The sequence below is a fragment of the Erithacus rubecula genome (genome assembly GCF_903797595.1).
Source record: "Erithacus rubecula genome assembly, chromosome: 22".
Lineage (NCBI taxonomy): Eukaryota > Metazoa > Chordata > Aves > Passeriformes > Muscicapidae > Erithacus > Erithacus rubecula.
The window spans coordinates 3,868,583-3,890,141 of NC_136674.1; the positions used below are offsets into that span (position 1 = coordinate 3,868,583).

General features: G+C 46.0%; 1 protein-coding gene across 3 annotated transcripts in view; it reads left to right on the forward strand.

Moving 5' to 3' along the window:
• Positions 1-21,559, forward strand: part of SSH2 (slingshot protein phosphatase 2) — an 89,827-nt gene that overhangs the window by 51,196 nt on the left and 17,072 nt on the right. For all 3 annotated transcript variants that reach the window (XM_079325385.1, XM_079325387.1, XM_079325386.1), the window contains 6 exons: positions 6,071-6,174; positions 10,723-10,787; positions 15,455-15,576; positions 17,906-17,974; positions 18,725-18,790; positions 19,813-20,007. In XM_079325385.1, coding sequence (XP_079181511.1) covers positions 6,071-6,174; positions 10,723-10,787; positions 15,455-15,576; positions 17,906-17,974; positions 18,725-18,790; positions 19,813-20,007 — 621 coding nt within the window. The remainder of the gene's footprint in view (positions 1-6,070; positions 6,175-10,722; positions 10,788-15,454; positions 15,577-17,905; positions 17,975-18,724; positions 18,791-19,812; positions 20,008-21,559) is intronic.

The following is a 21,559-nucleotide window of genomic DNA, read 5'->3' on the forward strand; positions in this document are numbered from 1 at the left end:
TTTCTGAATACAGCAGAAATTGTTTCCTTGCTTAAAGCAAAGAAAAGGAATTAGTCCTTTGGAATTCAGATGTACAAACTGCAAGTTTTTCCTGTTGTCTTAGTTTGGCTTCAGGAGTTGTCCATATTGAGCCCAAAGTGAGGGTCCTGGTGAGAAGGGATCAGTAGGGAAGTTCACGTGGATGAGTAACAGTTGGCATTGCAGATCTTTCTGTGATGATGCCTGTGTGTGTCATGGAAGCTGGATTCTCTCTCCAGGGAGCCCCACCTTGGAGCACAGGAAGTGCCTGCAGATAGTTCCTTTTTTTTTAAGAAAAAAGGCACAAATGCAGATGTTTCTAAAAATGCAGCTTGCGTCAAACCTCCGAGCCCAAGTGGGTTCCCACGCTCAGTTTGTTTTTCTCCTTGGGCTGTTTCTTGAGTTGCAAAAGTGCTGAGTGGTGAGAGATGGCCTTTGGTGGAGAACCACTTCCCTTTTCTCTCCCTGCCCTCAGTGGTGTCACCTCTGCTGGCAGTGTGACTGACTCCTTTTTGGTAAGTTGTGGCCCTCGTTTTGCTTGGTACCGAGTTTGTTTCTGTTTTGGGTGTTAGAGAAGCTTGTGTTTGTCTGTTTGCTGCCAGCTGATCCTGTTAACTCAGTGCCTTGCACAGACAATTGTATTACCTTGCCTTTTCATTTTCTCTGTAAGGTTTTGGTGGGTTTTGTTTATGAGTATCTGGTATTGTGCTTTACACAGCTCTGAGATCTGCCCTCTGTGGGAAGAGAATCAAGCACCTTCATCCCTTGCCTAGGAGCAAAGGTTTAAACTGGAAGCCAAACATTGCTTCCCTCTATTTAATTAATTAACACTGTAGGCAGTTATTAAACCAGGTGCTTTAAAAAGTAAACAAGGGAAGTAGGGGTGTTGTTTATTGAAAAACAAACTACAGTGAAGGTGAAAGAGACACTTCCCTGGGGAGGGATGCTGGAGGAGTGCAGTGCTTTTATCTGGTATTTGAGGGAGAATTGCCCTGAGCTGCCAGGCTGCACACAATCCAGCTGTGCACCCAGCTGCTGGTGCACCCCTAGCTGTGGGGCTGATGCTCTATTAACCAAGACTTTTCTTGTGAGCAGCTGAAGGGGATGGGAGGCTGGCAGTGGGAGCAGAAAAGGAAACAGCCAGTTTGGGAAGGGGCTGGAGATGCTGAAACAATCAGCAAGCTGCTGTGCTTGCCCTCCTGTCACTTCTCCCATGCCAGGCCCAGTGGGCTGCAGAGGAATTGCTGCTCTTGCAGTGCTCACATGTCCCCAGCTGCCCTCTCTCCCTCCTTCCACGCCTCGGCAATGAGCTGAGCATTGACGCTGCTGTGCCCCTCCTGCCAGCCTTGGGATTTCAGTCTTTGTTTGGTTTGGGTTTTGCAGCCACTGGATTAAGGGAGGATGATAGAGCTGAGCTGGCAGCTGAGGTGTGCAAGGCAGCATTGGCAGCTTGTGTTAGAGTAAAATCTGGGGGCTCTTGAGGGACTGCACAGCTCTCTTGTCATGGGGAGCTACAGCTGGAACCAGGCTTGGCATTGAAATCCCATTGTGGCTGCTTCAGAACTCCTTTCTGCTGGACTCTGGTTAATAAATACCCACTAAAAGAAGTTGTATTTCTGTAAATCATACAGGTAGTGGACTTCCATTCAGTTGTGAAGTACCTTGAAATTCTCATTTCCCTACCACCCCTTTTCAATCTCCCATCTAAGGGTAGGGGTGAACAAAGTGGGAGGATGTGACCACATTCAGTGCCCATGTGCCTTGGGCATGGCTGCAAGGAGGTGACAGCACAAGGAGGTTTTGGCCTTTGCCACACTGACCTGTCCTGTGTGTTGTGTGGGAGGATGTGGATGGAAGGACTTCTCCTGCCCAGCCTGTCAGGGAATGCTGCCAACTTTCTGGTTGTGCTACTTGGCAAGTGCCCGAGCAAGGGCTGGGCTGGACAGGACAGAGCCTGCTGTAAGGGAGCTGCTCTGATGATTAAGCACAGCCAGTTTTTGGAAAGTCATTCTCAGGCTCGCAATAACTTAATTAAGTGTTTATTAGGATAAAACATTGCCAGTAGCTGTTCAGGTGCCTCCTTGCCTTATTCCTAAAAAGGTTTTCTCTCCTTTCATTGTGAAGCAGTTTCAAAAGTAAACTGCAAGGTTCCTTTTGGAGCATTTCACTCTGAGGACTGAGAGTTTCTCATTGAAATTGGAGGGTGGTACAGATATACCTGTCTCCTGGCATTGTGCAGGGGGTCGTGACAATGGATCTGTGATTTATGTTACCACATCTCTTTGGCACAGTCCCTAAACCAGTAACACTTTATCTTTTGTGTCCTCAAACCAGTGTATCTGGTGTTTATTCTTGCAATTTATGAATGAAGCTGTGCAGTGTAACATCTGGGGAGGCATTTATTATCTGTTTGCCATCTATAAGTTCTGTGTGGATCTCATTTTGTAACATAATGAGAATTTAATTTGAACTGTGCAGTGATTTCCCTGTGCAGGAGGAGCTCAGCCCTGGGCAGCACATCAGGGAGCACAGGAATCACTTCTCTTTCCTGCTGGTTAGAAACAGCTTTCTGAGGGCAGTGTCTGTGCTTTTTGTGCAAAAGGCTTTAAATAGTTGTGATGTGACTTGTACAATTTCTACAAAATCTTTTCTGCCTGGGAGAAAAATTGGTACAAGTAGTGATTTCCTTAGAAGTTGCTTAAGTCCTGCTTGCGTTGATTCTCTTCCAGTGAGCAGAGAATTAGGAACAGCACATCCCTGGTGGCCCTGAGGCTGCTGCTTCACTGCAGAGTGAACATGGAACAGAAGGGGGTTTTCCCCCAGCTGTAGTGTTGAGGATTGTGAACTCTTTCATAGGTATGTCCTGAGTAAGTCTTCTCCTGAAAAAACCTGCTGTGCAGTACAGAGGACTGATGACAAGCCTGGGGTGCTGATAAAACAGCTCAGCTTTGTTACCTGTGCCAAGTTGGCTCCTTGTCTTCTGCTGTCCTGGACTCAACTTCTCCCCTAGCTACGTTGAGTGTCTCTTAACACCAGACTGTTCCAGGGGAGTGTTTCAAAGAGCTCTGACACTGCTCTAGGCTCTGGCAAGCCAGATTTTGTGAGGTATTTCAAAGCCCACGTTATGCTTGGGAGCCATCGAGCTGCCAGCAGGGTGAAATCAGTAGTGGATGGCAAGGCTTGTTTTGAGCCTTAATTGCCCTTTTCTCAGACATCTTTTTCTGCCTTTTGTGGTTTTGAAGTGTCTCAGACTGAGGCCTGCAGTTAGTATCCCACCTGAGGAATCCTTTTCTTTTATATATCAGGGTCAGTATCCCAAGGTGATGCCCTGAAATATGATGCTTTAGGTGAAGATCATGGCAGGGACTGTCCGAGCAGGATGGACCCAAATGGAGCAGCCATCTGAGTGTGGCACAGAGGATGTCAGCCAGTGATTGCTTTTATGGTCCATGTGCATTACAGGCACCAGAATCAGCATCTGTGAAACTGAGTTTTAGAGCTACTTGGACTTTCCAATGAATTTGTTGCTTTTCCTCTCAAGATTTTCTTTACTACTTGAATGTCAAAGCAAGGGCTTGTTTTGTGTGTGTGTGTGTGTGTATTATGGGTTTCTTTTCTGGACACGTTTTTTCTTTTCTGGGGTTTGAATTCAGGGCAGCTGATGCCAAGGGTTCAGAGTGAGTGTCCCCACAGCAGGATTTGGCACAAGGCTCTTGTCTCCTGGAGCTGCAGTTCTCCCAGCAGTGCTGATGGCCATCTCCTGCCCTGTGGGAGGTGCTGCCCTCCCTGCCTGACCTCCTTGTTCCACAAGAGTGATCTGCTTTGCCACATTCTTCAGCTCTTCCAGCCCTTTGTATGGGAAATTACTTTCCCTTTCCCTAGTCCTACCAAGTTACACTTAAAGCCTGTGGTTAATGGCCCAAAACAAGGCTCCCTTTCCACAGGAGAGAAGGTGGCTTCCTGGAAGGATGCACCCAATGGGAATCTCTTTAGTTCTGCTGCTCTTTCCTTTCCAGGCAGGTGGCTGAGAGCTGGTGATAAGGGAAAGTGATGGAATTGAGATTTTTAACCTCTGGCCCTCTTAGCTACATGCTACATTATCACTAAAAATAGTTGCTAATTCCACCTTCTGGGGGAACCTCATGCACAGGCTAAAGGATTGCTAATATTAGTGGTTGGCTTTGCTGATAAAATTAACTGGGTGAAAGCTGTCTGTGAGTACTGAATTCTTTTTTCCTTCTCTGCAGCCTAACATCTTTTAACAGTTTTCTTCTGTGGTGAGATTATAATGGGAAGAGGAGAAATTATTTTTATCATTAATAAAGCTGCTAGTATTATTATTATTTAAGTGTCCTTAAGATAACTTGGTGTTTCTCTAGTTCAGTCTGTAAGAAACTGTGTAGCTTGAGAACTTTGAGGGAATTTATTTGTCAACAAAAGCTAGAAAGGATCAGTCAAATTTTTTAATGTGAGAATGATTTAAGGAAACACATTCAGTGTGCCCAATGAACTTAACTTTTTTTTTGGTTTTAACTTTATTATAAGTAGAGAGCTCTCTGATCTGTTTCAATTTAGGATGAGTGATTTTGTCCTTTTAAAAATCTTGTTTCTGTTGAAACATCCAGAGCATTTTTGACATCTGGTTCAATTTTAGGAGAAAAGTTCTGGGAGCAACTTTGTAATTTAGGAGTTCTGAGGGTATGACAGCAAGGTCTAAATATTGGGATGTGCTGCAGCCTTGAGAAAAGTCTTTCTGACTCTGTGCATCTGCTTTTCTGGAGCTTGGAAAGCTTCATTTTTTATATCCCTGGCAGCAGAATGGAGAGGTGCCCAGAAATATGCTTGAGCTTAGGGGGAAATCCAACTTTAACACAAGCTTTTCTAATTCTTTTACTTACAAAAATGAAGTCAGAAAACACTTTGCTAAAGCAGTCAACCCCAAATAATGAAAATATATGGCAGGGGTTTTTACTCCATTAGTTTCCCAGTCCTCATCCCATAGAGGAATGGAATAGCTAACTAGGTTTGATATTTAAGTGGAGAAAGGCATAAAAAGTTCCTAAGCTCTTGCTGGGTGGAAGGACAAGCCAACATCTTTTTCAAAGCATGGAGCTGTTGGGATGCACGATGCCAGGGACTCTCCCATCCTTTTTTATCGTATTCATCAACCATCCTGTTGACTAGAGAATTGTTTCTGGCTTTCTTCAAAGCCTTTAGGACTGTCTTATCAATTCTGAGAAAAGCAGGAACCCTCGAGTATGCAGCAGGATGGCTGCATTGCAGAATCTGCAGTGTGTCTTGCTTTTCCCACAAAGTGCAGCATCTGCAAGAAAACAGCTGGAAGATGTGCTTAAAATACCAGCTGTTCCTCAGGACTTGGGAATTCTTTATTGCCCCTTTTTACAGACTTCTCACCTCGTGTGACTTCAGAAAGGGCAAAATCGAGGCATGAAGTGATGGCTGATTTCAACAGCATTGCAGCTTCTTGCTTTCGTGATTTATAAGTCTTTGAGAGTTAATCATCATGCAACTCATAGAGAGTAGTTTTATGATTCCTTAATCTGTTGTGTACACTAATTTTCTTTTGGCTAACTGCTGAAAGGAGACATTTGTTTCTGCAGGGCATCAGCTGTGTCTGAGCCACAAAGCTGAGGGTTAACGGAGTCCGTAATTACCCAGATGCGTGGGCTTGTTCTATTCATCAGCACTGAGAAATGTGGATCTGTCCTCTTGACTTTGAAATCGAAAATGCAGCCCTAGGTTAATCCCCTCTGCCTGCTCAGGTTGCACCTCTGCAGGCAGAGTGGCACCAGCATATGTTCTGCTTTTCAGTGTTTCTCTGTTTGTGTTGTTCTCAGTTATGCTTTGAATGTTTACAGTACTTACATGGGGGGAAAAGTTCTTTACAAACAGATTGATTTGGTCTAAATCATTTCCTTGCAAAAGAGCAGAGCATGCATTCAGTGCTTTTAACCTCTCTTGTTCATTGCTTTTTTTCCTTTTTGAAGACAAGACGCTTTTCCTCACTCCCTATTTGTCTTTTCCCTTGCAGCATCAGCGAAAGCTTCCTCACTGTGAAAGGTGCAGCTCTCTTCCTGCCACGAGGAAATGGGTCATCCACTCCCAGGATCAGTCACAGGCGCAACAAACATGCAGGTGAGTGTGGTGTCAATGGCTGGGGCTTGTCTGCTCCCTCTTGTTTCAGAGTCCACCTTTCTTGAGCTCATTCTCACCTGATGGCACACATTTGTCTGGTCCATGTGTGCCAGTGTCAATGGTGATAGGAAAGAAAGGTTTCAAAACTCTCCTGTTCAAACAGGATCATCAAACAAATGAGTTCAGGGCAGCAGTCATGACATGGTGGAGACTTGAGAATGAGTGCCCCCCAAAATATCATCCTGTAATTATAATATGGGAGAGGGAGGGGAGGATACCTTCAAAACCTTAATGTACTATACTGGCAAACCTGAGCTTGTGGTATGGGGTGAGTAATGGCCCTTCCTAATCTGAAAGTATCTGGTTATGATGGAGGAAAGGGAGGAGGTTTACCAGACTTACCTCCACGTGGGGAGGAAACCTCTGAGCAAAGTCAGCGTGACTTCTCAGAGGTGTGAGCAGAGTGAGTAATACAGACTTAGTTATAATTCTGCCTCCTTTATCTGCTGGAAGTTTGTGTTTTTGCTTTGACTCTCTGAAAAGTTGCTCTGAATATCATAACTCAAACAGTTCAGGGTAGGGTACTTTTCATTGACTGTGTGGTGCTTAATCAGTGATGGTGTTTTACAGGAATCAGATAGCATGGGGATTTTTCCCTTCCATAAAGCAATTCACAGGAAACAAAAATAGATAGAGACCTTCAGACATTTGCACATGGAGAGAGAGGGAAACAGACACGGGAGTCAACATGCTTTGCCAGATAGTGACCAGGAAAATGTCATTTGGTTTGGTTCCAGGTGTAGATCCCTTTGTACTTTGACACCATCAGGCTGTCATCCACCTCTGCATCTGTCAGAGTTACATATGTGATGACTGGTCACCTCAAAATCTGTTTGCAAACATATTTATAGAAAAAGTTTAAGTCAGAAGGCATTTAATTATATACTTCACTCAAACATAGCACATGCAGTACCCAAATTGCTTTGGTGAGATGCATTAATTACCAGTTGTCAAAAGAAAATGTTCTGAAACTTAATTTAAAGCTGGCCTTTCTGGTTGAGAATGAAGTGACATGTCCTTTAGTGTGAAAGTGGAGTCAGCAGTCTTTAAAAAGTTTCTCTTGGCCTGTCTTGGTTTTTAATCTCTCCAAAGTCCATTGCTGAAGCCCAGGTCTCCCCTGGCACTGCTGCCTTGACTTTGCCTCACCCAGGAGACCCACAGGGTGTTTTTCCTGCTGAACCTCTGCAAAGCAGCACAAACAGCTCTTGAGTCTCTCTGCTTGCCTCATCTACTCGCTTCAGCTGATTTGCATGAGGTCTGGAGACCTTGGTGGAAAAATAATTGCTTGTCTAATCAGCCCAGAGCTCTTGGAAGCCAGATTGCCAAGGAAGCAAATCCGGTGTGTTGTAATTGCTTACAGCAAGATGTTTGGTATGGCCGAGGCTGGCTTGCCTAAGGGGTGGGATTTTTGTTCTTAGAAGACTTTATTCCTGTTTCTTCAGTTTACAGGGTGAGAGTTAATGAGGGATCAGTGATTTCCTCAGTTTCCCTGCCTGTCAAGTGCTCTGAAGACAATGCCTTGTCTGAGTGTGCACCAGATTTCTGTGAATTTTTCTAGTATCAGCAGACCAAGGCACCAGGGGATCAGTGTGTCACCTTCCTGAGAAAAACATCTGTGCCACCAGAATTGAATCAGTGCTGTGGAGAGCGTGGCTGGCAGTGTGTGCAGCTGCCTCCTTTCTGGGACACTGATAATCCATGCTCAGCTTCCATCCCCATGACTTATCTCTGGCACACAAAATTAGAAAGGGGTAGAGAGCAGACATAACTTTCCAGTATGGAATTGCTGCCTATACATGCAGTAGTTTTTCAAGTGGCTCCAAGAGCATTTTCTAGGAAGGCTGGCTGACCTTCCTGACCTGCCTTTTTAATTCATCAGAGGCGCTAGAATCCAGCATATAGAGTGAATGGGTAACAGGAAATAATTAATGCTCACACCCATTTCTCTAATCACACCTCCATCAATGGGAATCATTGGCAGATTGGCTAGATATGGCACCAGCTGTCCATATTCCTCTCTCTGGGTGGTCCTGTGCCACCTGGCAAACTTCTGTGGGATGGTGGGCTTGCTTTTCCACAACAAACAACATTGGAGGGAGCCAGAAAGGGATGTAACTTCCCTGGGGCTTTTGCCATCTCTGGAATACTGTGAATCACTTCTCAGATCCCATCCTTGCCCATGCTTTGCACCTTGCCTGCCAGCTCGAGGAAACAAAAGCATCTGCTCAGCACAGGACAATGGGATAGGAAGCAGCAGCCCTGCCATGAGTGCCAGCAAAGCTAGCTCTTCACAGGACAGGATGTGATATCTTTGTGCTGATTCTGGCATGTTGAAGCCTTTCCTTTGGTTTTTCTTAATCCAGGAAGTTTACAAAGTGCCTTATGTGTTTGGGGCTGAAAACCCTGCAAGTTGATTAAAGCTGGCCAAGGAAGTAATCCTTTACTTTCCAGCTCTGGAGATCCCCAGGCTGGCAGGGAAACAAGGAGGAGTGTGGTAAACTTTCTGAGGATGAAGGATAATGGAGCTCCTTGGCTGAGCCTTGCAGAAAGGGTTGTTGTAGAAACTTCCTCTCTTTAAGTATTGAGATAATTCAGTAGTCCAGGTGATTTTTTTTTTTTTTTAAATCCCAGAAACTTTGGCTCTTAAGATAGTCCCTGAATTACTGGCAGCAGTAAGTGAGAACTGCTGCATTTCAGAGAGGGAAAAAGCTGAGAGTAAAGCATCTTTCATTTCAGACTAAGCCATGTGGATGCTTCATGAGTCAAATACTTGCTGAGCTCTTCCAGGCTGTGGGCAGGAGGTGCAAGGGGACCTTTGCTTTTTGACTGGAAGTTCTCAGCAATTTAAAAAACAAAGTGTTTGTTATTAGCTGGAACTGAGCAGTGCTGTCAGGATTTTGCACTGGTCTTGACGTGGGGAGATCCTGCCATGGCACTTGTGGCAGAGCAAGCATCTGGTAGATGACTTGGCCTTCCTGAGTACCCTATCTCCATAAATAATTTCTATTTAGGGAGGCTCGTGCCAGCCACTCCCACACAGGGAACAATGTCCACGGGCAGGAAGCAGCTTCAGGTGCTTGTTGCCGGTGATACTTTGAGATTTCTCTGGCACTGCTGAGTGGCTCAGCATTTTCCCACCCCCAGTTAAAAGTGCATTGACTCATTCTCCATATGCTGAAGTATGTTTCAAGGAGGAAGGAAGAGGAGAGCAGGGACTGCAGTGTCCTGGGTAACCCACTCCATGCTGGGTTGTCTCTGTTCCATCCAGGGAGGGGCTGCTCAGCCCTTCAGCCTTGTTCTTCCATCAGCTATAGAAACCATTTGGAAACCAGGTACTCTCACTGGGCAGCCTTTTCTTTCTTCTCCTTCCCTTTTTTGGTATTTCTGGATGCTGCTCCATATCCAAGCTTTCCTTATTTCTGAGAGTCTGTGCAATAACATGGATTCTAGCACCACTGGTGAATCAGAAAGGGAGGTCAGGGGGATTAACCAGCCTTCCTATCTTGTAGCTGATACTGCTGAATATTTGCTCCTTGCAATGTTGCCTAAACTCAACTTCCTGGCTGTGGGGGAAGGTGGAAGAGTAAAGGCTCCTCTTCTTGCTGATCTGTGCCACCCACCTGGCAGCCCTGCACTCTGCTTTCTGGGAATGCAGATTAATTTTCCATGTAATGATTTAAAAACCAGCCCCTTGCAGAAGGTGTTGCTGCTGGCTGGTATTCAGGGGGTGATGTTGGCTCTCTACATGCCAGGAGTAGTGCTGAGAAATGAGTGCAGCAGTGCTGACAGAAAATCATCTTGCTTTGTCTTTGAAATGCTTGATGTTTCAGGAACCTGGGACACTTGTCTCTTCTTAACAAGACTTAAAATCACAGTCATACACTAAATTTAATTTTTCTTTACTTTTCCTCAGCTTCATCAGGATAGGTGTTGCAAGTGTTTTCTAGGAAAAAAAATGTAGGTGTTTGATTTTTCAGATGGCAGTTCTTAGCTGCTTTTGGGTGGGGTTGGTTCACAGGCATAAGGTGAGCATGAGCTGCTGTAAAGCAGGACTAAATCTCACTCCAAGGAGAGTATAGTTTTGCCTGGGTAGTAGTTCTTCACTTAGTAATAAGAGGGTATAAAATGAATGGCAGCTTTCTGATTTGGAGCATGTGGTAGAATGAAATGCTGAACCAGGGGTGGGGTTTGTTCCTACCTAGATTGTCAGACGAAAAAAGACTACGAAACACTGTTTATTTCTGCTAAAAAAGATAACAGGACTTAGCAGAGTAACACGGTAACACAGGAACAGGTGAGCACCATGAGCAAAGAGCAGCTGACTAAGAGATGACAAAACTCCCCACTCTGAAGGGTGGAAGTGACAGTGACGACACTGCTGGTGACGTGTCAGGTTTCTCAGTGGACATTTGCTCTGGCTGTACAGCCAGAAACTCGCATGTGATGTAAAACTATTTTTGTGCATTCACCTTGCCCTCTTGCCCGCAGGGGATCTCCAGCAGCACCTGCAGGCCATGTTCATCCTGCTCCGCCCAGAAGACAACATCAGACTGGTAGGTTGGCTTTGTGCTTATCTCCTGTGAACCAATGCAGAGGTTAAGCACCACTTGGCAAATACACCTGTGTAACTCAGGGAAGCAGTGCTCTCTGTGTTGGAGTGGTTTTGTCAGCAGGTTTGGGGAATCTTTGCAACCTCCAAAAGGTAGGAAAGCAGCAAGTTGTGAAGGGCCAGCTTTGGTTTTTCAGTGGCACAAATTGTATGACTAGAAGGCTGTCTTTGAAGAGAGTACAGAGTATCTGTGCTCTCAAGAATAGTGTAACAATTGCCAGAGAGGATGGGTAAATTATCTTGGTGTCCTGGTTAAATCAAGAGCAGGTGGCTTATGTCTGACCAGTGTGAGTGAGCAGCTGCCCTTCTGTGAGAGTTCATTTGTGTTCCTCACTCTGCTCTCCTGACTTGGGGCACCCCAAAAGGCCATGGCTGAACTGGTGGGAGCCTGTAGGATCTCCATGTGGCCACACACCTGCACTGAACCTTGGCCTTCTGTTTTCCTGGGCTGTTGCCTCCTATAATGATATAATGAAAATGAGGCATTCTGTTCATAGCATCAAAGATGTCCTGAAGAGCCCCAGAAGCCAAATGTGAGCAGTGAGGAATTTGCCTGGGACATGCTGAAGTGCTCTACAAGGCCAGGCATGACTGCAGTGTGTCTGCACCTTTCATCACTCAGTAGCCTGAAATTTGTTTCCTGTGTTTTCTTGGTGCATCTTAGCAACGCCTGCCCATAGAAGGACTGCCAGCATCACAAGTGTTATTCCAGCACCTCTGGTTTGCTGAATCCTCCTGAGCTGTGCTGGAGATGGGTATAGCTAGGAAACACCCATGGTTACTATGGAACGTTTTATCTTCCCAAATGACCCCCAGAAATAATTTGCCATAAGAAAGCCAAAGGACCTACTCCCCTGAACTTTGCCAGGCACACCTTGCTGTCATTAAAATTTCAGTGAAAGTGATGGGAATGGGGGTTCTCAGTGCTTTTCAGAATTTGAGCCAGGGTTAGAACATTGGAAGCTATTGAACAAGGCATTGTTCAGCAGTATCACTGGCTACATTGTGTGATTTGGGACAAATTAGCCTTAACAGCTGAATAAGGACTTTGTGGGCTGAGACATAAACCCTTTTGTCCAGAGCTACATTTGGAATGCTGAAATCTTGCATGAGGTTAAGTTCGATAGTCTACTTGAATTTAATTGATTCTTGACGAACGAAGGGTGTGCAGGGTGGCAATGGACTCTCTCATAAAACAGCAGATACAAATGAGATTTGAAATATAAACAGTACTGAGAGAAATGCATTCTCTTCATTTTGCTGGCTGCTGTCATTGGGAGGGCTGGCTTCACAGCTCAGGGGGCAGCAGAGGAATCTAATCCTCTGAAAACCTACACTTAAAATTTGGAACAACTCTTACTTCTGTTGGAGCTGTTGGCAGAGGTTTTTAGCCTTCTGTGAGAGCAGGATTAGAGCCATAGTACCAGTGCAAGATCAGTAGGAAGGAGGAAAAGGAGTTAAGAATGCAAAGTGATTGAACATGTTGCTGTAGCTTGGCAGAGCTGGGAGTTCAAAGTTGGACATGCTTTTTTGTCTTCAAATCATTTATCTCCATGAGAAATGTGTTACTCTATGAAACACACCTACTATCATGGAGCATGAAAGGTCAGTATGAACTTCTCGGAATGTGCTGTTCATAAGGGCTGGTGAAAAATCACATCATACTTCTGATGATACAAGAATGCAGCAGAAGATAAAGTTGGCTTTTGTTCAGGTGAGCCTAAAACTTAGGAAGAATGTGGCTGGCCCTGAAAGGACTACAGGGGATGGCTTGTTTTGACCAGACTACAAATAACCTTCTCAAAATGAGGAGAAAGCCAGCTCTGTGTAGATGAGATGGTTGAGAAATAATTTTCCATCTCATCACAGTCCCTGAAGCCAGGCCATCCTCCCTAGAGTGACTGGGTTTTCAAATATCTTCATTTAAAAGGCATCAGAGCACTTGGTGTGCTCCTGCTGGCAGGTGAGATCTAGCACTTCATGGAAGGGGTAGAGATTCATTTGTGGTTCAGTAGGCACTCTGGGGCTCTAATAGTAACTTGTGAAGCTGGCTGGTTTACAATGTCAATTCTGCTGTTCTAATACTCCAGTAAACTTAGCAAAACATGTTATCTACCCAATGATGGTTCTCCACTTTGTGCTAAGGATGTAAGTGTTGAACCCAGAGACTCACACTAAGCCATGCCCTATTTCTCTTAAGTGGCCCCTGAAAATCCCACCCTACCAGCCTGTAGCTACGTGACCTTTGCTCACTGTTTGTCTTGCCCTGTTCTAAAGACTCTTGCATCAAGACTTCCCATTACTGCTGGCCAAATTGGTTTAGCAAAGTAAGTTAGATTTTGTTAATCCTCTTGCTGCTGGACTGTCCTCAAGAGAAGCAGAACAGAAACTCCTATGTGGATGCCCCAGACATGGGGCAGCTGTGTCTGTCTGCTCCCATTTTTAGGCAAGTCTGTACTGCTTGTTGAGGTTTGGTTCCTAATGTAGATAATGACTTTAACCACCAAGACCTTGGTGATTACTTGCTCTTCTAGGTTGAAGAGCACCTTTCTGTTTTCCCACAAGTGGTTAGTTCTAGAAACAACCATCTTGGGGAGAATTTGCACCCTGAAGGACTGACCACTTTGATCCTCCGTGTTTCCAAAGGAATCCCAGTGACTCAAGGAGCAAGAAGGAAAATAAGGCTGGTTTTAGCATGACTTACTCTAAGGAGATGGGGTGGGGCACAGTCTCTGGCTGTACAGAGCACGGCTGTCTGCTGGCATCAGCATTTGGGTAGTTTCTATTGGTCTTTGGTTCAACTGGGCAAGTCTGGAAGACTCTGTCAACACTGTCTCCTGCCTGCACTTGCTGTTCTGCCCCATCACCAGAGCTGCTGCTCCCTGCAATGCCACTGGGAAGCTTTCCCTGCCGTGCTCAGCATTCCCTGCCACAGAGCACTCTGCTGGGATGGTGAGCTCTGTTCAGCTGCCAGGCACTGGATAACATTTGGTGTAGACTACACCACATGATGTGGTCAAGGTTCCCCAGCTGGTGGACAGGAAAGCTCTGGGAAGATCAGAGGGGGTTTCCTGTACACTGAGAAGTGCTGCTCTGACCTCAAGACCAAGTTGTGAACAACTGAAGGAGCATATTAGGAAAAGCAGCCTGCTCTTGGGAGATCTCACCCAGTAGCTAATTTCTTAGCTTTTTTAAGGATGGCTGCTTAAACTGGGGTCTCTGAGCCATGACCTCCTGTGAGGGCCACCAAGAGGCGTCTACACAACCTGTGGCTCAGGAGGGCTGCTGGTGTTTGAGAAATTTGGGTGCAGTTTGTGAAGGGTGTCAAACACCATTTCAAACTTCAATCACTGGGTTGCAGGGAATTGAAGAGCTGGGTCCTGTTGCAGCAGGCAGGGATCTGTCCACAGCCCAGTGCAAGGCTGGGCTGGGATGGCTCCTTCTCGCCCGTGTTTGCTCTCTGCAGGCCCTGCTCAAAGTTCAAGCAGCAGTTTAACAAAGTGGTAAACACTGAGGCCAGACAGAGTCTTGGGGTTGGATTGGGCCATCCAAAGTTAAGGTTTAGTATACAGAATTAACACACTTCCTTTCTAGGGATGTCCTAGTTTCTCTGGTTGGGATGCTGTGACTAAAATAGCTGCAAACAGCTTGGAACAGAGTCCAAAAAGTGTTGCAAGTAAAATCTGCCTGCTGCAAGTGTTGATAAGCAAAACTTTCAGTGCTGGGCTCCCTTCCCCGGGCTCCTCATTAGCCAGCAGTCTGTCTGCAAGACTTCCTGGAGTCCCTTCAATTCTCACTTCCTCGTGGCTTCTGGAGTCACAGCTCACCTCAGTGCAGCCTTCCAGGACCTTCAGCATTGGTCTGACATGCACAGTTTAAGTTCCACCACCCTCTGAATGCTCTCAGTAGTGTTTGATTTGGGGATTTTGGGCTGACCACCAGTCCTCCCAGAGCTCTTTTGGCACTGGGGTACAAGTGAATATGTCAGGAGCAACGAGGCATGATGACTTTCACCTTTCCTGGGCAATCTGAACCAGTGAAGGATACAGCTTAGTCATAGGGATATCTTTTCCTGCCAGGTGTAAGGCAGTACTGTTGCTTCTGCACTGGGAAAGTTGCCAGAAGAATTCAAAGGGCCAGCAGGAAACCATGTATGAATTAGATCCTGGTTGTCTGTCCAGCTGCCTGGGAAGCTGGTGGAAGGAGAGTCATTGGAGCTGTTGTAGCACACAGTAGTGTAAAGGAAAGCTCTGGTTCTTGGGGCAAAGCCCTCTGAAGGTGAAGGTTCAACACCCATCTGTCTCACAGATGGTCCATGAAGCTCACTGGGCTGGGACCAGTCAGAGGGCTGTAGATTGTTCAAAATCAGCCTTGGTGGGACAGAGCAGGGCCTGGTGTGCAGAAGTGCCCCAGGAACATTCCAGCTGTTGAGGAAGGACTGAGTGGGAGTACAGCACTTTTTACCCAGATGAGGAGCATGGGACATCCTTACCAGTCCAGACTGCATCACTGCTTCTGCACCTGTCACCCAGCATGAAAAAGTGACCTGTAAAAGTAATAAAGTGTGTTTTGCTGACTGCACTGCTGATCTCTTGCCCTTCTTTTCTTCAGGCTGTAAGACTGGAAAGTACCTACCAGAACCGCACTAGGTACATGGTGGTGGTGTCCACCAACGGCAGACAAGACACAGAGGAGAGCATCGTGCTAGGGATGGATTTCTCTTCCAATGACAGGTACTCAGTGTCCACGTGGGCATGTCCTTGTGCTCACCCCCACATCATGTTTACTGGAGAAATCACTGTCTGGTGTCCTGTGTTCTTTGAGGATAGGCAGCGTCAGCTTTTCTAGCCTAACATTGAGGTCCAGAATTGCCTTTTTATTTCTTGAGAGGAGGTGGTGTGAAAGCAACAGTGCAGGTCAGCATTTCCTTCATTCCTCCAAGCCTCAGGCTTCTGTGAGGATGTTCAGTGCCTCTGAATGGTGAGGTCCCCAAGACCTCCATCTGCCCACCAGAGACAGGGACAAATGCCATGCAAAGAAAGAAAAAGCTGCAATTAAGGAAGCTGGACCTCAGGGTTCAGGAGAGCAGGTAATAAGAAAGGGACTGTCAGGCATGTCCTTGCCAAGGTCATGGCACAAAGGCCTGATGGCTGTGTTGGGTTTGGTGATGGCAGATCTTGCACACCATGTGCTGTCCCCAGGCAGCAGTTTGTCATCAGGGTTTAGTGCTTCTGCTTCATTCATTTAAATTCCTGCTGACCTTTCCACAGGCTGCAGAATGTGGCTGGGAAGCAACTTTTGCTGCTGGAGGGACTGTAAGCCAGGTGACAGCAACCCAGCAGCTTCAGGGGCAGAAGCTTCACATTTAGAAGGGGACAGTGGGCACTCTCTTAGATTTTTAAAGAAATCTTGGCCTCTGTTGGAAGACAATTATCTGGTTATTCAACTATGGAAGTTTTCATACTCATGCTTACTTCCAGCACAGCTGCTACAGGAATGAGTCTTGCTTTGGACACTAGTTGGAATAAATTACTTCCAGGTAGTTAGCAGGATCAATAGAAAATGTTTTTGAACTATTTGGTTAAGAAATTGCCTTCCAAACATTGCCTGCTGGTCACACCAGCCACCATGCTTTGTTTGGGTGCTGAGCTTGGGTGATGCCTGCTAAAATGGGGGACCAGCTTGATGCTGCCACTGGCTCCTTTCTCTGCACATGTGTGCACAGCTGTAACTCAGAGATGCTCTTGCCTTGGGGCAAGAATAACTTGTCCTTGCACAGGTTGCTGTGAGCTTGGAACTCACTGTTGGCTGTGATGTACCAGCGGAGCCACCTTTGATAACTGAGAGCCCACTGGTATTCAGTCTCTAATAACATAGCAGGGTCATTTTAGCTTTCTGCTGGAGTTGCTGGGGTTCTGGATGGTCACTGTGATCTGCCCTCCCCGAGCCCACTCAGTATTTATAACTCCATGTAGACTTGTTGCTATGGTCTCTGATAAGCACTCGCTGAACAGTATCACTAAAAATACCCCAGCCACCTTGGGAAGCCTTTTAAAAACACTTTCCATGAGCTCATCTCATGTTGTCAACAGAAATAGCTGCATGCTGCAGTGTCTCTTGGTGCTGGGCACCAGGCATGTGCATTTCCAGGGCTCCCTGTCTGACCCACCAAAGCCTGGTCTCCCTCTTCCCACTCTTCTCTTAAGCTGGAGACTGGCAGGTGTGATGGAACTGGTGGAAATCTGGGAACACCTGGTGCAAAGCATAAGAGCAGGAGGCAGTTGAATTCAGTTCTTGAAGATGCTGCTCTGATTGTGGTGCAATTCTGCAGCTTTATGAGATTCAGCTCTTTTCATTTAACACCCTAGAGCAGGTTGTGTTGGGTTCCCCCGCCCCTGCCTTTTTCCATTGCTTGGTTTCTGCTTTTAACTTGGCTTTTTGCTCAGCCTTACAGAAAACTGAGGGGACTGTGAGGGCAAAGAGAGCAAAGCAGCTGAGAGAGGAGTGGGATTGCCAGGGGATGTCTGTGTGGGATGGCTGTTGTGCTCATTCTTGAGGTGTGGGAGGGCAGAGAAGGGTCAGAAGTCAGCCACAGGTGATAGGCTGTGATTGCCAACCTGCCATGCTGCCAGTCACCCTGCTATTGCACTGCTCTGCTCCCAGTCCCCAGCAGCTGTGGCTGAGGGACAAACAAGAAAATAAAGCTGTGGATTGCAAAATCAAAGCTAGAACCAAACCTCTTGAGCCTTAGAGGGATTAATCTGTAAAGAAAGGCTTGAGCTGACTGGAGCACAAAGTTCAGTGTTTTTTGGATCCTGTTTGCTCTTCTCCTGGGTGTGTTAACCCTTTCAGCTTGCTTGAAAGGATAGTGGATAGTGAATCTGATTAATGATCCTTGCCAGGCCTCTGTAGAACAGCACTGGCACTGTCACAGAAGCAACAATGGAACTTTTCTTTTTTTCTTCTTTCTTATGAATACAAAAATATGCAACTATTGCCATGAAATTAGAATGATAACATGGTACTGTAGTAGATAGACTGACTTTTTCTTTCTCACTGCAGTAGCACGTGTACCATGGGCTTGGTGCTGCCACTCTGGAGTGACACCTTGATCCACCTGGATGGGGATGGGTGAGTGTCTTTTTTGTGTTCTATGTTAATACAACTTAGAAGAAGGTGGATGGGGAAGGATTCCAGTGCTTGCAGAGCCCCCTCAAGTGCAGCAGCCCTCCTCTGTTGCCCTGTATCATAGTAGGCTCTCAATCACAGCAGTTGTGGCAGGGAACAGCAGTAATTGACTTATCTGTGAATAAACATGCACTGAGACAGTGGCTTATGTGTGTGTTTAAGCTGGAGTAAAGGAGCTTTTACTGGCGAGTGGGTGTGTAGTGAAAGCTCCTTAAAGGGATCCTATTATGTGTTCCTCCATCATGCTTGCAGCAGGCAGCACTCAGCCCAATATAAAGCAAGAATGATGTTTCCCTGCCAAATAGACACCTGACTTGCAGACTCCTGTTTGTGCCAGTTGCTCAGGCTGCCCAGTGCAGTGCATGGAATGACTTTTCTTTCCTTGGTAGCTGCCCCAGGATCTCTTTAGCTGGACTCTGTTGCTCCCAGCTGTGGCACTGAATTTGTGTTGCCAAGGTAAACAGCACAGCCCAGCACTGTCCCACTGTCTTAGTTTCGTTCCCAAACAGCAGCTGCTTAAAGAAGTTATCTTAGAGCTTTTAGTGTGCTATTTTGATCTGTTTGCTAGCTGAACTCAGCAGTGTATGCATAGGGCTAGACCTTTGCTGTTCTAATGTGCTACAGACTATCAGTTATTAACTAAAAAGTGACTTTTGGGACACATTTTTACTGTGCCTTTTTTCTTCTCACCAGAGGGTTCAGTGTATCAACAGATAACAGGGTGCACATATTCAAGCCCGTGTCTGTACAGGCCATGTGGTAAGTACTTACTGCAAGCTATCCCAGTGATCCTTTTTCCAGGTGTTTTGGCTGCTTAAGCTCTTAAAAACCAGGTGCTGCTTTACATTACTGTTATCTTGAGACCTACTTAAGCAGCCATAAGTTTCTTTCAGAGACAGGGAAGGAAGTTTGGTACCAAAGGGAAAAAGCCATGTAAGTGCTGATGAACAGCAGCTTTGTCTCAGCTGAGGGCAGGAAGGAATAGGGTAATTTTCTTTGTAATGGAGTGCTGCTTTGAACCCAGAGTCACATTGCTTTGAGTATATGTTTGAAATATTTTGAGATGTGTTCATTGTGATAAAGGAAAGAGAATCTGCTTGCATTTTTCTTTCTTTTTAGGGTGGTTCATGTAGTGATCATGAAAGTATTTCTGGCTCAAGCTTCTTTGCATTGCAAAAATACATTGCCTGTCAGCGATGCTGCTGTCACCCCAGTGATTTTGACCTGGATCCTTCTGATCCCAGTCAAAGATTTAAAATAAGCTAAAAATAGGGAGAGGGAGATTTGTTTCCCAGCAGCAGCTGTAGAAACTTCTGACATCCCTCGTGCAGTTAGAGAGGGCAGACACGTAAACATCTCAGTGCAATCCTGAGCCCTTGCTTGTGCATGTCTGAATCCTGGGTGTCCCTGCCCTGCAACAGGACAGCTGATGGCACAGTAGGAGCTGTCAGCACCCTGTCTTGGACACAAACTCTGTGCATCTTATTTAGGGCTTGGGTATTTGTAGCAGATTTTGGAATCAGAGACACGAGTGCCTCTGCCCTCTGAATTGTGAGCACCTTCACTGCTATCCAAGCTTGTTTTGGCATGCTTCAATTAAGACATGCAAGCTCTGGCAGCATGTGGGAATCCATAGCCTTGCAGGACAGCCTCGTGCACAGTGCCAGGGGTTTGTACCAACTGATGGGACATGAGCAGCATCCTGCACTTGGCTGCTGCTTAGTGCTTGATACCAGCCTGAGGAAGAAACAATAAACCTACAAGTGTTGTTCCCTTGCTAGGTCTGCTCTGCAGAGTTTGCACAAGGCTTGTGAAGTGGCACGGAGCAACAATTACTATCCAGGGAGCCTCTTCCTCACGTGGGTCAGTTACTATGAGAGCCACATCAACTCTGATCAGTCTTCAGTCAACGAGTGGAATGCCATGCAAGATGTCCAGTCCCACCGGCCTGACTCGCCCGCCCTCTTCACAGATGTGTAAGTTTTGCTGCCTCTGCTGAGTGTTTGACTGTCCCCAGATGAGGAGAAGGTTTCCACAAGAGATTGCTCTTAATTAGGGATTAATAAGGAGAGGCTTCCTGTTCATGTAATAAGTGAACTTGTGGTTAGGTAAACACCAGCACTGGAAGTTTAGCTCTCCTGGGGCTCCCTTGCATCTCCTCCTCCTATGTTTTCAGTTTAGTTGTTTACCTTGGGCTTCAGGCTTGCAGACCTTTGCTTCTGCAAGGTGAGTCCCATGTTACTGGTGAGAGAGGTGTGGTGTACCTCGGCCTTGTCTCTGCTGGTTTTGTCCTCTGGTTCCAGGCCTGGAAGGAACAGGTTCCTCTGGACTTTGCTCTTACACTGGTATGTGTCTTTGCACGTGTTTAGGCTAACGTGGTCTTTTTATCCTTAGTTCATTTTTGCAAAGTGAAGTGTTCATGTATGGAATTCTGAGCCTGTGAGCTCAGAAACCTCCTCATCTCACCCATCTGAAACACCTAAAAATGGGGGCAAAGAGGAATGCAGGTTTTTGTCCTATTGAAGTGCTTACCAAGTGTGCAACAGGACAATGTGTAGGTTCCCAGATACCCAAACATTTAGTTGGAGGTATCAGGTGATAGATGGTCCAAAACAGTGGCTGAGGTAAACAGGTAGACAATTCACAAAGGCAAAATTTATAGGCTGTACCAACATTCAAGGTTTACCACCCTTGTCATTAGTAACTGCTGATGGTACTGATACCATATAACCTGAAAAGTGGTCTGTGACCAGATGTGGTGCCAAGTGTGAGGGTTTTCACTTGCCCATTTTGTAATTACTTCACTGGCCCCAGCTGCTTTCCCAGGATAATAGTGCCTTTGGTTGATTTATGCTCCGATATTTCCTGTTGCTGGAGTCCAGTGAGTGAATAATGATGCTAAGCAGTTGTTCAGCTGTGAACAAGTCTTCACACTTGATTGTTTTTTAATGTACAAGGCGGGTGGCTGAAAAGCCTTGGCAGGCTGACAGATTAATATTTTCTTGTAGCTTTTTGTATATAAATTTTATCTCACCTACCCTTTTCCTGGTGGCACCTTGAAATTGAATTATTTGCTTGGGACACTTAAACAGCATTCTCTTAATGAAATCACAAAATAATGCATGAGGTTAAAAGAACCAGGATCTTCCATGATTTTTATTTGTGAACCACCAGTTGAACACTTGTAACATCCATGCCTTCCCCAACCTGGCAGCCTTCCAGAAGAAGGTAAAGGTGGTGGGAGATGTCACTGTTGAGTCCCTTCTAAAGATGCTGGTTGAGCCAGATCTGTGCTGCTGCTCTGCTGCAGCTTCCCCTGGTGTTGCTCAGGCTATTTTTGCAGCTGGTGATAAGGCTCCTGGCAGCAGAGGCGGGAGGAATGCAGAGGCTTAGCTGCCCTCGTCTCTCCATGTAAGGAGTTTTGGAGCTGTTACCTTTCCAAGAAAGGTAGGGAGAGGCTTAGATATTGCTCCAGAGGGTATAATGCAGCCTTCCCAATTTAAATTTTACCAAATACCAGAGGTTCTC